Here is a 12,385-nt window from a genome sequence, read left to right on the forward strand (position 1 = left end):
AACAAGAAAGGGGTCAATGATCTAGTAATATGAAAACACAAAGGTCCATGCTCCAAACAAAAAAAAAACCTACTTGATCCTCATTGCGCATGCATTCAGCGCTGTTCAACACGGCATGCATTGCACGATCTCTGCATATCTTCATAAAAGAGAAGCTCACACAGCCACAGAACAGAAGGCAAGTCCAAATATCATATTGACCATGATTGCATTTGCACACACATAAGAACTGACAAGACAAAAAACCACTAGTACAGTGCACGCATCGGTAATAGCTTATTTATCCCGGAAAAATATGGCCTATTACAGATAACTTATCTTATCTGTAACGGCTTAAAATGTAGCATATTTCATATATGCCCACTAGAAATGACCTGTTACAGATAACCTAATTATGGACCGTTGCGGATGATCTGTAATGAGACAAAAGCATGACCCATTACACATGAGAACATATCAATAACGGGTGTTATGGGACGAACCGTTATGAATGACGACCTTGTCGGTAATGGGTCATAATTATAGCCTGTTACGGATGACTCTTATCCGTAACGTATGCCAGTTACGACTCGTTACCGATGAGGAAATACCTATTTTAAAAAACAATATTTTAATTTTTTAAAAATACCCATTACGACCCGTTAACAAAGTGACATATCATATGCACTGTAAGTCTGTAAGTATAGAAACTGAACTTGCATTGAGGAACCAGTCTTGAGGGTCAAAAATGATGACAACACCATGGAGGATGCTGCTGCATTGTCAGTTGTAACTGCCCATAGACTTTTGGCAGGTCAGCCTAGCCAGCCATAGCCCTAGGGGTCCCTACAAGGAGAGTTACTTACAAACAGCACTGGTTTGGTATTCCATCTAGCTACACATACACATGTATTTCTTTCCCCATCATGGCCCAGCCCTGAGTAAGAGTTCTTGACTTGTGAGAAGGGTACAGCAATAACTGAATATGAAGGACTTGGACTGGTCATGCATACCAATATGCATCCTGTGAATCTTGATCTATGTGTACTCTGCATATGTAGAGTACACTTGTTGTCAAAGTACTGGTGCCTACATTATTGGTGACGTTATTCTCTCTATTTCTTTGGGAGAGGAGTTTTTCCTATGGCGATTTTTCTTTTATTTTGGCGTATTCGGCTTTTTATTGAAGTACTTGATATGGTACTTCATGTGCACAGTTCACTCTGTGAAAGCAAGACGTTTTTGCTCAAAATTAAATAATAAAAAAACAGGTCTTTTGTTCAAAATAACATAGAAATCGTTTGGTTCCTCAACTTGGAGTTGCTCTTACAGACAATTAATGGAAATCTTAACTGATAGGCTGGTAATAATGCTCCCAATACTTGCCTGTTTCTGATGTAAAAATTCAGGATTCGTCCGAGTTACTAATTCCAGCAGCTTCACAGTATTAATCCCATACAATTACAGCAATCAGCACGGTAACTATATAATAATTTAATTCTTTTTAAGATATCAAGATCAATCAGTGTTACATCTCTCAATGCGGTGTGATCCTAAGAGATGCATGAAGACAAGAAGTAAAAGAGAAGACTGCATTCCATGCTTATCCTTTGGCACGTTTCAATGATTCAGTAAAGGCAAATTCTAACCATCTAGACTCTAAATCCTAAGTGAATTTAAACTATGTTCATAGCAGTTGGTTTGCAATGTACAGGTGGTAACACTAGCTTCATCTGCCACATGACCTGCCTTGAGCTAGAGTTCTTTGACTTCATCAGAGCATAATTAAGTTCATCTTTCTGCAATGTCCATAAACCTACGGAGAGTTCAGAGTACTTACTGCTCTTCGTGATCTGTGCACCCCTAATCTCTCCTAAATCCACATGTTGCTCTACGTGTATAGTGTCATTTTGAAAACTGTGTACTTACTGTTTACTATCTTCGTTCTAAAATATAGGTATTTTTAGATCATTAAGTATAGACTAAGCAGATGTTAAAAGATTCTCTTTAAAGCAGGTACAATAGTAAGCTATAAGTCAGTTATAAGCATATTTTAAAGAGATAAGAGGGGAGAGAGAAGAGATGTGAGCTACTAATTTGTAGTCAGCTACAGCACAGACTCCAAGACATAGTGTGTATGACATGTGGGATAATGTATTAATGTTTTGTAGGTAACTATCGTATGAATTGGTTATTAGATTGACTATAAATAAATTGGAGCTAGTAGTTGGCTATACTATTAAACTTGCTCTTAGTCACTTTAGAACCATCTGATTGACTATGAAATTATTGGAATGATTGAAATGTAAATCAGTGTAGAAATGATTACATTATGGTATAGAACTTGAATTACAGAGATGTTGATATTTTAAAATGGAAAACGAATTTTTTTTTTATTGTTGTGTCGCATGCACCAATCAGTTCATCCAAAAGTTGAACCAAATTGGCCATAACAGGCAACTCACTTATACTGCAACATCTTCGAGGCTTTCGCAATTTTACGTGTAACAGACTGGGACACTAACACTACTGTTCCATGTACTCATAGACTTGTTTGGACAAGAAAGGACTAAGACCGCACACATTTGAACTTGAGGCAAATTACACCGTACTTTACCGTCGAAATAACTAATTTGCTGATAATAACAACTTTGCCTTTAAATTCATAATGTTTTTTTTGGGAATTAAGCTGTGTGCCAAAAACACACCCAACATTATAGGCTTCACAATAATTAGTCTAATTTGGACTATATACAACAAGATAACCAACCATGATTATGTTGCAGAGAACAGTTAGCAGACACAAATCCATGTCCCAGAGAAAGAAAAGAAAAGAAGAGGATATATGCATGAGTGCATGACACAGAAGTTCAGCAAAAAGCACAAATTATTCCATGCACCTTTCTGCATGCATGTCAATATGTCATGGCAGAAAACAAAAAGGCCATGCATCTCCCAAAGTACCACTACTACTACTAGACCAGAACAAGAGCTGGTGTGTGTCATGCCCCCCTTGAGCAGCATCAGCATCTATCAAAGGTCAAAACCATATCAGTACTATTTTAATGGCCTCTCATCTGCTCCTATAAATCCAGCACACATACCAGCCCAAACTCACCTCACATTCTCCACATCCACAACCTCAAGGTAGCTGATACATTCAGAGAGAAGCAGAAAGAGATAGAGGACAGAGACAGAGAAAGAAACAAAGGAACAGAGAAAGAGATTGAGAGACATGGGGAGGGCTCCTTGCTGTGACAAGGCAACAGTGAAGAAGGGTCCATGGTCACCTGAGGAGGATGCAATGCTCAAGAACTACATTGAGCAGCATGGCACTGGTGGCAACTGGATTGCACTGCCTCACAAGATTGGTAAGCAATTAGTTACTGTGATGTTCACAAGACCTCATTAGTTTTCAGACGTGATAAGCTTATCATCAACTGTGCACAACAGCAAAGTTAGTGTTTTAAATGTGTCTTGGTTTGTGTGATCATGTGAATAAATTTATGTTATGTACTGTTGCAGGGCTGAAGAGGTGTGGTAAGAGCTGCAGGCTGAGGTGGCTCAACTATCTGAGGCCAAACATAAAGCATGGGGACTTCACCCCAGAGGAGGACAGCATCATCTGCAGCCTCTACATTAGCATAGGGAGCAGGTAACATAATACACAGACCACACTAACCACTCCCTTCACCTTAACAATCAATCAACCAATCAACCACCATAAATTACACTAACAGAACAAACACATGGTGCTAAACCTGTGCTGCTTTGGCATAAACCCACAGGTGGTCAATCATAGCAGCACAGCTGCCAGGAAGGACTGACAATGATGTCAAGAACTACTGGAATACAAAGCTCAAGAAGAGGCTCCTTGGCCGGCGCAAGGACCGCGGTCACCACCACCACCGCAGCCAGAGCGCCACCGCCACGGCGGAGGACGATCTGCCAGCCGGCGACGCCATGAACGACAGCGGCGGCGAGCAGCGGTCGCTGAGCGCGTCGGCGATGGAGAGGATCCAGCTCTGCATGCAGCTCCAGGAGCTGCAGAACCCCCTGGCCATGCACCAACACCACAACCCCTTGCTGTGGCCAAACAAGGATCATGGCAACAACAGCTTCAACAGCAACAGCAGCAGCAGCATGAATGTCACGGTGGCTGAGCATGGCCTGTCCAGCTCCCTGGGTGACCACCACCAGCAGCTCAATGGGCAGCTGGAGAGCGCCGCCGCCATGGCGGCCTCACCGTCGAGCGGGGAGAACTCGAACGTCGTCACCATCGAAGCCGAGCTCCAGGAGCTCCTCTACGGAGAGGGGAGCCAAGGGAGAGGCGGCGGTGGTGGCGCGGTCATCGTCGACTGCGATGTCGGCGCACCGCAGGGGGATGTGGACTGGTGGAGCTATGATCAGGGCAAGCAGTCCCCTGTGAACTGCTGGGACTTCACCCCAGAGACCAGCTCAATGTTCCAGGATTACACATCAGTATATGACATCTGAATTGTGAAGAACATTGTTAAGATATATATGTTAGGGAGGTAATAATAGGGATTGTCTAGTCTTGTGACACCTACACCAGCCAAACTGTAAGAAGTTTCTTGTAAGAAATTTGTAGCAAGAGATAAATAAAAGGTATGGTAAAAATACCAGGTCCAAGAGATGACATAAACTTGGCACCATTCTGTCAAAGATCAGATAGGAGCATCTTAGAGGAGATGAGATCACCTTAATGCAAGGTGGCTTTCGCTGGGAGAAAATGGACTGATCTCTTCACAATAGTCACTTTCATGCATGGCTTCTGGGACAACATATTCTTGTGTTACAATCATGAAACCCTGACGCAACTCATGACTGAAAAAGAAGCTTCTCTTGGGCCTAAACACACTGTTAATCCAAATAGAAAACGATGGTCAGGGCAGGATGCCAATTGCCAACACCAGCCACTTGTAAGTTTATATTATATTATATTCGTTCGTCACTGTCATGTATGTCCCTGAGACCCGTCACAGTCAGGAGTCAGGACCCTAATTGACTGCAAATTACCATGGTTTTGGTTCAGAGGGTATTGGTATTAGTATTACACATCATGGGAGTGAGAATAATGCTCAATTGCAGTCAATTAAGCCAAATAATCCACTTCTCAGAGGCCTTATCAGTGAGTTAGTGGGGTGAGAAATGCAGCAGATTCTCGGTCAACATCTTGGAAGCCGTACTGGGGTCTGAAGGCGTGAATTGTGTGAGCCGGCCGGTAATGCATGTGTCAGCTTGCTGACCTGAAAGGCTTGAAACCTTCTGTTCTCATGAGATTGGTATGGGCTCACCATCACAGCTCTTGTGACAATTCACCAGTATATCAGAAGCCCGGATGTGTCACCCCTACAAGTCATGAGAGTCACTCTCACCTCCAGTCATGATATGGAAATTTGGAATTGCAGACAGCGATGCCAATGGGATTATGCTTCAGTCAGGAATCAACCGTACACTGAAAGGTGACAACCATGCTATTCCTTGGGGAGTGTCAATCATAGATCATACCTACACATGACAAGAGAGAACCAAGGGTTAAACAGGGTATGGGAAAAAAAAACAGAGCTCGTCTGGTACTGGTAGCTAGCCAGCTACACCGATTTCTTTGTCCTTGGTCAGAAAAAGAGGCCAAATAGGGCTACTCAGTGCTCATAGAAGGCCATAAAATCACTGATGCAAATTAGTACCCTTGGCTATGATGACTCACAAAATCAGGTGACAAAAGCAAATCTTTATTCAGAACATTTTGTTACATTGAAAATTATGCATCTAGACAGCTGAATCCATGCAAGGATCCACAACCTTGATGCCTAGTGCAGCACTACTCAGTCAATTTGGAGTCACTGAGACAACATTTTTGACCCCTCAACACCACAGCCCACAAACTAACTGTCAACGACCAACAAGCAGAAGTTTGAGCAACGCCATCCTGATGTAGAGGCCATTTTTGGCCTGTCTAAAATATGCAGCTCTCGGATCACTATCAACATCTACTGTAATCTGCAAAAAAGGAATTGTGAACGTGATTAGATTTGGGCTTTCAAAAGACCTGGTCATGCCTTCCAAGCAAGAAGATACCAACTACTACTATTTTAGTACTCCAATTGCTACTTTAAATTCACACAAATGTGTAAATGACCATAATTGTTTCATCAAGTTATGCAACGTTATCAGCAACTCTGACCTATCCCAGATAAATATATGCTTCGTCCTTTCATAAATAAATAACCATTATGCTGCTCCTGGCTGCAGACCAGCATGGAATTTTGACAATTTGGTCATTTTTGAAAACTTATTTTACAAATAAACCTCTAGAAAAACTTATTGCATGAATGGACATTTTTTACCGCGCCAACGTTACTGACTCCGACATTGAATAGGACAGCGCCAATATCGTTGGATCCCTCCTCTGGCCACGTGAGCATAACCTAATGGTGTGTATAATGCTAGGAGGACGGCACCAATATCATTGGCGCTATCTTATTCAATGTCGGTGTCAGTAACGTCAACGCAGTCAAAAATATCCATTCGTACAATAAATTTTTTCAGGGGTCTATTTGTAAAAATAAGTTAGGACCAAAATGTTAAAATACCAGCACTATGGCCAAGCAGTTCCCAGGTTCACAAATGGCTTTTCACATAGCTGACTGAAGCAGCATATGTACATACTCAATGATAAGTGATGGCCAGAATCTGCCTACACCAAACCAAATCATTTGGCACATTAAGTGCTAACTACTAAAAACAGATTATTATAGTGTCTCCATTCACAGGCCTATTTACTTTCACACCTTGAAGCTTAAGAGCAAGGCTAATAATATAGCCAGCTTACTGGCTATAAGACTCCTTGTCGCCTTCTTTTAGCTCACTCATATAGTAGTTAGTTCTTCATCATTAATATAGGACCCACTTATCTCTTTCACAGAGTTTCTTGGTCCTTGTGCCCGAGTCGGCTATAAACTTATAACCCGCTTCTCTCTCCTCCATCTCAGCAGTTAGCTGGCTTACCGCCTGCTATTATACTTGCTCTAAAAGCTCATACTGGATGACATTGTGATATGAAAATGTAACACAAACTTACCTACCATTGGTGATATAACAGTATAATACAATAGTGTAAATGTAATAACCATTATCTCATTTTGAATGTATTATTAAATCTAGAACATGGTTAATCGAATGTTGTTTTACATGATTTGTTTAACAGGATAACTGCTAACCTCATCAAGCCTTGGAAGGGGGTGCATGATAACAGCATGCTTTGGCAGCACATCTAAGACCTTCTTGTCCACAATGTACTTACCACGAGCTGCTTCATAAAGATCTATCCTCTCACCAAATCTTTCTTTTTGAATGCGTGTTTGATAAATAACATCACATTTTGATGCCACCTCCAACAAATCTGAACTTTCTTCCCATTCAACACCTTGTGAAGTTAAGTATTCCTTGATGTCATCCTTTGGGATAAAAGAAAAACGATCATTTAATTTGTTCCATCCGAGCTATAATAGAAACAGCAATTATTTGTGCTAACGCTATGGCCTAATTTAATAATGTAAATAGGATATTATAAATTATTTTTAATGCAATCATATATAAACCAAATATTCGAATTTGTTTGTCTATCAAGCACTTGTTAATTTAATTATTTAAACAAACTCTGACAAAATAGCAGCAAACGACTATTTAACGGTGACTATGATAGCTTTGCATAATTAATTATGGGTTAGACCACATTATAATAAATTAAGAGTTTTCAGGTTTGAACAATAATTGGAGAGAACTTGTAAGGCCATGTTTATATGCTAATTTCAGAAACATTGCAACGATAAATTGATACACTAATTTCAGAATCACTACAATATCAAGTCACATATTACAAGGATAATTTTAATTAAATAATTTATTCACATTATTTGATATTAACATAAAATTTAAACTCTATAAAGATAAATTTAATAAAAACCACTATATACAAACATGAGTTGCATCATATGCAACTTACCGTCTACCTATAATAAATGAAATTTTGTTGACGTTGTAAATATCAAAAGTCCAAAACAACTATGCAACTCTCAAGTCTAAATTTATTATAGTTAAAAACAAATTTCTTCGTGTCTTCTTATATTACAAGAAAATATACTTAAATCAAATATTAAGTGATCATATAATTCATAGCAAATATTTATCGCATGAGTTCTTTGTAGTTCAAAAATATATGATAGTTTTTAACAAAGTGAAATTACTAATGATATTTTTCATTATTTGTGTTTCCAATTCGTTATTATCAGTAGGTGCACATATCTTTCCATAATTTAAAAAATATTCTATAGTGATGCGTCATTTGATAGATCAAGAGATTTACTTATTTCACATAAAAACATGGTGCTAACAAAATATTTCTAGAAGACTGAGTACTCATTTCTATTTTATGAAAGATTTATATATGATATTATTGTTAGTGATTTGACTATTTAGACGTCTAATAATAGTGGTATAGAGCCTTAATTGATCTTATGTTTAGCGCAACTGTGGTATAGCGTTGATCACAAACTTCATTATACTGGTATCATTGTCGGTGTTCTAATGGTGTGATTAAAAATTATGATTGACCTTTGATTCTAAAAATATACATTGCATATTTACATATATTTATGATTAAAAAATTTATATACTTATCTTTATGTAAAGTCTAATATATAGAAAGTGTTTCTAATTGAAAAGATATTTTCTAACATATAGAAACTACTCTATAATTGATAAGATAGTTTCTAATTTAGAAAATCACTAATATATGGAAAGTCTATGTAAAGAGAGGTGAAATCTGTCCTAGCCATTCGATCTTATGAAAATGATTTTAGCCGTTGGATTTGAAGAATGATGAGCGAAGTATGTAGGATGAGTAAAAGTAGTTCGTGTACTATAGGATAGATGAAAAAATAGTATAGGGTTGATATTTGAAAGGACAGGTAGTACCTTCATTTTTACAACATCTGGAGATACAAAGTATATCTTAATGTTTTGGTACTTGGCAATCAAATAGGCTAGAGAACGAACAGTTCTTCCATTAGCGAGGTCTCCAACTAAACCAAGTTTTATTCCATCTAGTGAGCCAATTTCTCTCTCTATTGTATACACATCCAATAAAGCCTGCAACAAGAACAACATATCAATTACCAATAAAATAATACAATAATGGTACTGCATCAAGTCGTAAGAGCAGAAACAAGACTTCAAAATCCAAACAGATTTTACTTATCAACATGACAGCATAGACAAAGAGGTATGTTCAAAAACCATGAAAAGTTGTCACAAACATTGAGTTGAAAATTTGTATCTAAAATTGCAACATTCATACTAATTACTTTTGCCTCTCCCCAAGATGTCAGCACTAGGTATTAACCCATTGGGATCATCTCTAGTCTCTTTGTCTTATTACCAGATTAGCTTGATGACAAAAACAAGTCTGGATTCACATCACTCTACGGTATTATACCAGTTGGTAATGTGTCACTCTCAATGTTGTCTGATCGGCTGATCGGACCTGATCGCCATGGCACCGATCAGATCGATCAGGACGATTAATCATCGATCAGCCCGATTAATCGAGGCTGATCGGTACAGTAGTGCGGTATATTTACCGGAACATAATAAGTCTATATACTATTTAGTGTGCACCCTAAAATGCAACAATAGAGATATTATTTGAGGGTTAGATGGTACTTACCTTTGAGGGAAAGAAACCCTACAAATAATGGGCCGGCCCAACTAAAATTCTAAGTGACAAAAAATTTCCCAGGCTGGCCCGAAACATCCTGATCAGCCTGATCGTTTGGAGCATCTGATCAACCGATTGATCGCCCCTGATTGCCGATTAATCGGACGATCAGAAACCTGATCGGCCTGATCGTTTAGAATGCCCTGATCGAGGTCAGGGGACCGATCAGCCCGATTAATCGCGATTAATCGGACGATCAGATAACATTGGTCACTCTGATAAACACAGTACACTGGCAACAAAACAAGAATTCCAATCAAATGATTAGTATCACTCCAGACTCTGGTCAGAACATGAACATCATTCACTAAAATGCAATTTTTAGCTCATAGAGAAAAACAGCCATTATTTCTCTAAAGGTAATGTCCTTTTCCAGTCACGATGACACTGTTCTTTTCCTAAAACGCCCAAGAACCAACAGTCACAAAACACATTGTCACTTCAGAACAGACATGCCACATAAAAATAAAAAAGCAACCAATGGACACTAGGGACAGAGACCTAGACTATCCTGACCCACGAACTCTGGAGATATTTTTCTCCAGCGGTACACCACAAATGGCCTTTAACCACTATTTATCACAACATTGCACTTAAGCTTGGCGCATCTCCATTGAAGACATGCCCATTGGGATGTCTCCAAATTTCCCAAGCAACAAGGATGAAAAGAGAGTTAAGGCCTTTTGTATGCTGCTTAGAAGACAATGGTTTCAGTTCTTTTTTTAAAAAAAAAGGATTGGAGTCAGGGACAGAACAATTACTTGACTTGGATGTTGCCCTGGCCCATCACCTGCATTAATAACTGGAATGTTCGCGGTAGCGGCTGCTCTCCTTGCAGCTCCACTTTCGAAATGTCTCAGAACAATAATATCAGAATAACCCTCAACAGTCCTTATGGTATCTGCAGCAAGGATACACATGGTTAGTGAGCTACTTCTCTGATCCAAAATATATAGGTCATATCAGGCTTAAGCAAAAGAAAATAAAGTAGACAAATGAACTTGCTGCCCTTCAGTTATGCCCACATTTGGAAAGAATGAGCCATTGTCCATGAGTAGCATTCATTCAGCAAAAGGAAGAAACAAAAGTTCCTTGTAATTCTAGTATAACTTATTTTTCAAATGTTCTCAGAAGGCTATAAGACTTTTTCTGTTGAGAGGGAGTAAGTTTTGCTCAAAAACAAAAAAGAATAGCTTTAAATCTAGTTTGTAAAGGTAAGAACAAATCAATTGCCATATCAAGATTAAACAGTGCCATTAATCTGGGAAATTACTTTCCCACACGAAACTAATAGAAAATGGTATCTTTCTTAATTGAATCTGTAGGTCTGAAATGAAACTATGCAACCCAACACTGTATTCAATCATTCAAGACAACACATTCCAAAATAACTTCTATTGGCATCTGAAATCACAAATCCAAAGCATTGAAGAATGAAGATAGCAAAGTGTGTGCACAACTCTAACAGCCAATTGTCCCTAGCATTTGTTTCCATAATATCCTAAAGTACAAAAATTGTTCCAAATAATATCAAATTCATAGTTCACATTCTATGTCCCATTATACTCCAAATAAGCGTGATTGCATTTACTCCATGTCCCTCCATAATCAAAGTGGATTCAAAACCACTCCAAATTCCCTCATTATTTCCGACTCCATTTCGCAGCCGTTTGTGCAACTAGTTCGAAATCATTAATTCCAATTACGCAAAACCAACATGCACCTAGAAGTCACAAGACGAGCATTTCACCTATGCATCCTAAATGGCTCACAAAACCACTCCGAATTTGTCTCAGGACTCGGGGACGCTCCCGCTCCAACTAAGGGTCAGTGACTCCATGACAACGAACACTAACCTTCGAGGGTCTCGCCCTTGGCGGCGGAGGAGAACTCGCGGGCGTTCTCGGTGGTGAGCACCTCCCCGCCGAGGCGGCGCATGGCGGCCTCGAAGGAGAGGCGCGTGCGCGTGGAGGGCTCGTAGAAGAGCGTGGCCATGAGGTAGCCCTCGAGGACGCGGCTCCGAGCGCCGGCGGTGGAGCCCCGCTCCACGGCCTCCATCTCCCGCGCCACCTCGAAGATCTCCGTCAGCGCGCCCCGGTCGAACTGCTGCGCCTCGATCACGTCCCCGAGCCGCCGCAGCGACGCCGCCACCCGCCCCACGCGGCGGCGAGGGGAGACGGGGGGGAAGGGAAAGGGCCTCGGGGAGGGGGAGGGCGCGGGGAGGCGCGGGAGCGGGAGGGTGGCGCGGGCGGCCGCCATGGGAGAGGGGGGGATGTGCGGCGGGAGCTAGGGTTTAAGGGGGTGTTTAGCGGCTCTGTTTTTTTCTCCTGTGCTATTTGAGCTGTTTGGACTTGGGTGGACCTCCCGAGGTCAATCTTGTTCTTTTCTCTTACTTTCTTTTTTTTTTTATGTTGATGAAATGGAGATGGCAAAAGTGACCAGCAAGAAAATGCAAACGTAAGCACTGGAGTATCCTAAACTACCTATGTTCCATATTATATGAAATTTTAATTTTGTTATTATAATTTTGCGAAATCGTAGATATGTTATCCTAACCCACGTGTCATTGACTCGTGTAGGCCTACATGTCATTGAGATACCAGT

General features: G+C 40.2%; 2 protein-coding genes across 2 annotated transcripts; one reads left to right on the plus strand and one right to left on the minus strand.

Annotated features, from left to right (window-relative positions):
* The first annotated feature begins 3,115 nt into the window (after positions 1-3,115).
* On the plus strand, positions 3,116-4,810 carry LOC102704723 (transcription factor MYB36). The gene is made up of 3 exons (XM_006659182.3): positions 3,116-3,350; positions 3,505-3,634; positions 3,768-4,810. Exons 1-3 carry the CDS (start codon positions 3,215-3,217, stop codon positions 4,474-4,476), a joined length of 975 nt encoding a protein of 324 aa, XP_006659245.1. The 5' UTR covers positions 3,116-3,214; the 3' UTR covers positions 4,477-4,810.
* Positions 4,811-5,642: 832 nt separating this feature from the next.
* Positions 5,643-12,119, minus strand: LOC102704997 (aspartate carbamoyltransferase, chloroplastic). The gene is made up of 5 exons (XM_006659183.3): positions 11,638-12,119; positions 10,543-10,682; positions 8,980-9,153; positions 7,224-7,460; positions 5,643-6,003 (listed from the first exon to the last, which is right to left on the minus strand). The coding sequence occupies exons 1-5, from the start codon at positions 12,038-12,040 to the stop codon at positions 5,896-5,898; spliced, it is 1,062 nt and encodes a 353-aa protein (XP_006659246.2). The 5' UTR covers positions 12,041-12,119; the 3' UTR covers positions 5,643-5,895.
* Positions 12,120-12,385: the final 266 nt, after the last annotated feature.

Source organism: Oryza brachyantha, chromosome 8 (assembly GCF_000231095.2).
Source record: "Oryza brachyantha chromosome 8, ObraRS2, whole genome shotgun sequence".
In the NCBI taxonomy this organism is placed as follows: domain Eukaryota; kingdom Viridiplantae; phylum Streptophyta; class Magnoliopsida; order Poales; family Poaceae; genus Oryza; species Oryza brachyantha.

What these genes read in the sequence shown, in the direction of transcription:
- LOC102704723 (XM_006659182.3), top strand. Translation starts at nt 3,215, where the DNA reads ATGGGGAGGGCTCCTTGCTGTGACAAGGCAACAGTGAAGAAGGGTCCA. An exon ending in TGCACTGCCTCACAAGATTG is followed by an intron (nt 3,351 to 3,504) that starts GTAAGCAATTAG and finishes GTACTGTTGCAG; the next exon opens with GGCTGAAGAGGTGTGGTAAG. An exon ending in TACATTAGCATAGGGAGCAG is followed by an intron (nt 3,635 to 3,767) that starts GTAACATAATAC and finishes ATAAACCCACAG; the next exon opens with GTGGTCAATCATAGCAGCAC.
- LOC102704997 (XM_006659183.3), bottom strand. Translation starts at nt 12,040, where the DNA reads ATGGCGGCCGCCCGCGCCACCCTCCCGCTCCCGCGCCTCCCCGCGCCC. An exon ending in CAGATGTTGTAAAAATGAAG is followed by an intron (nt 7,461 to 8,979) that starts GTACTACCTGTC and finishes TTTATCCCAAAG; the next exon opens with GATGACATCAAGGAATACTT. An exon ending in CCCTTCCAAGGCTTGATGAG is followed by an intron (nt 6,004 to 7,223) that starts GTTAGCAGTTAT and finishes CCTTTTTTGCAG; the next exon opens with ATTACAGTAGATGTTGATAG.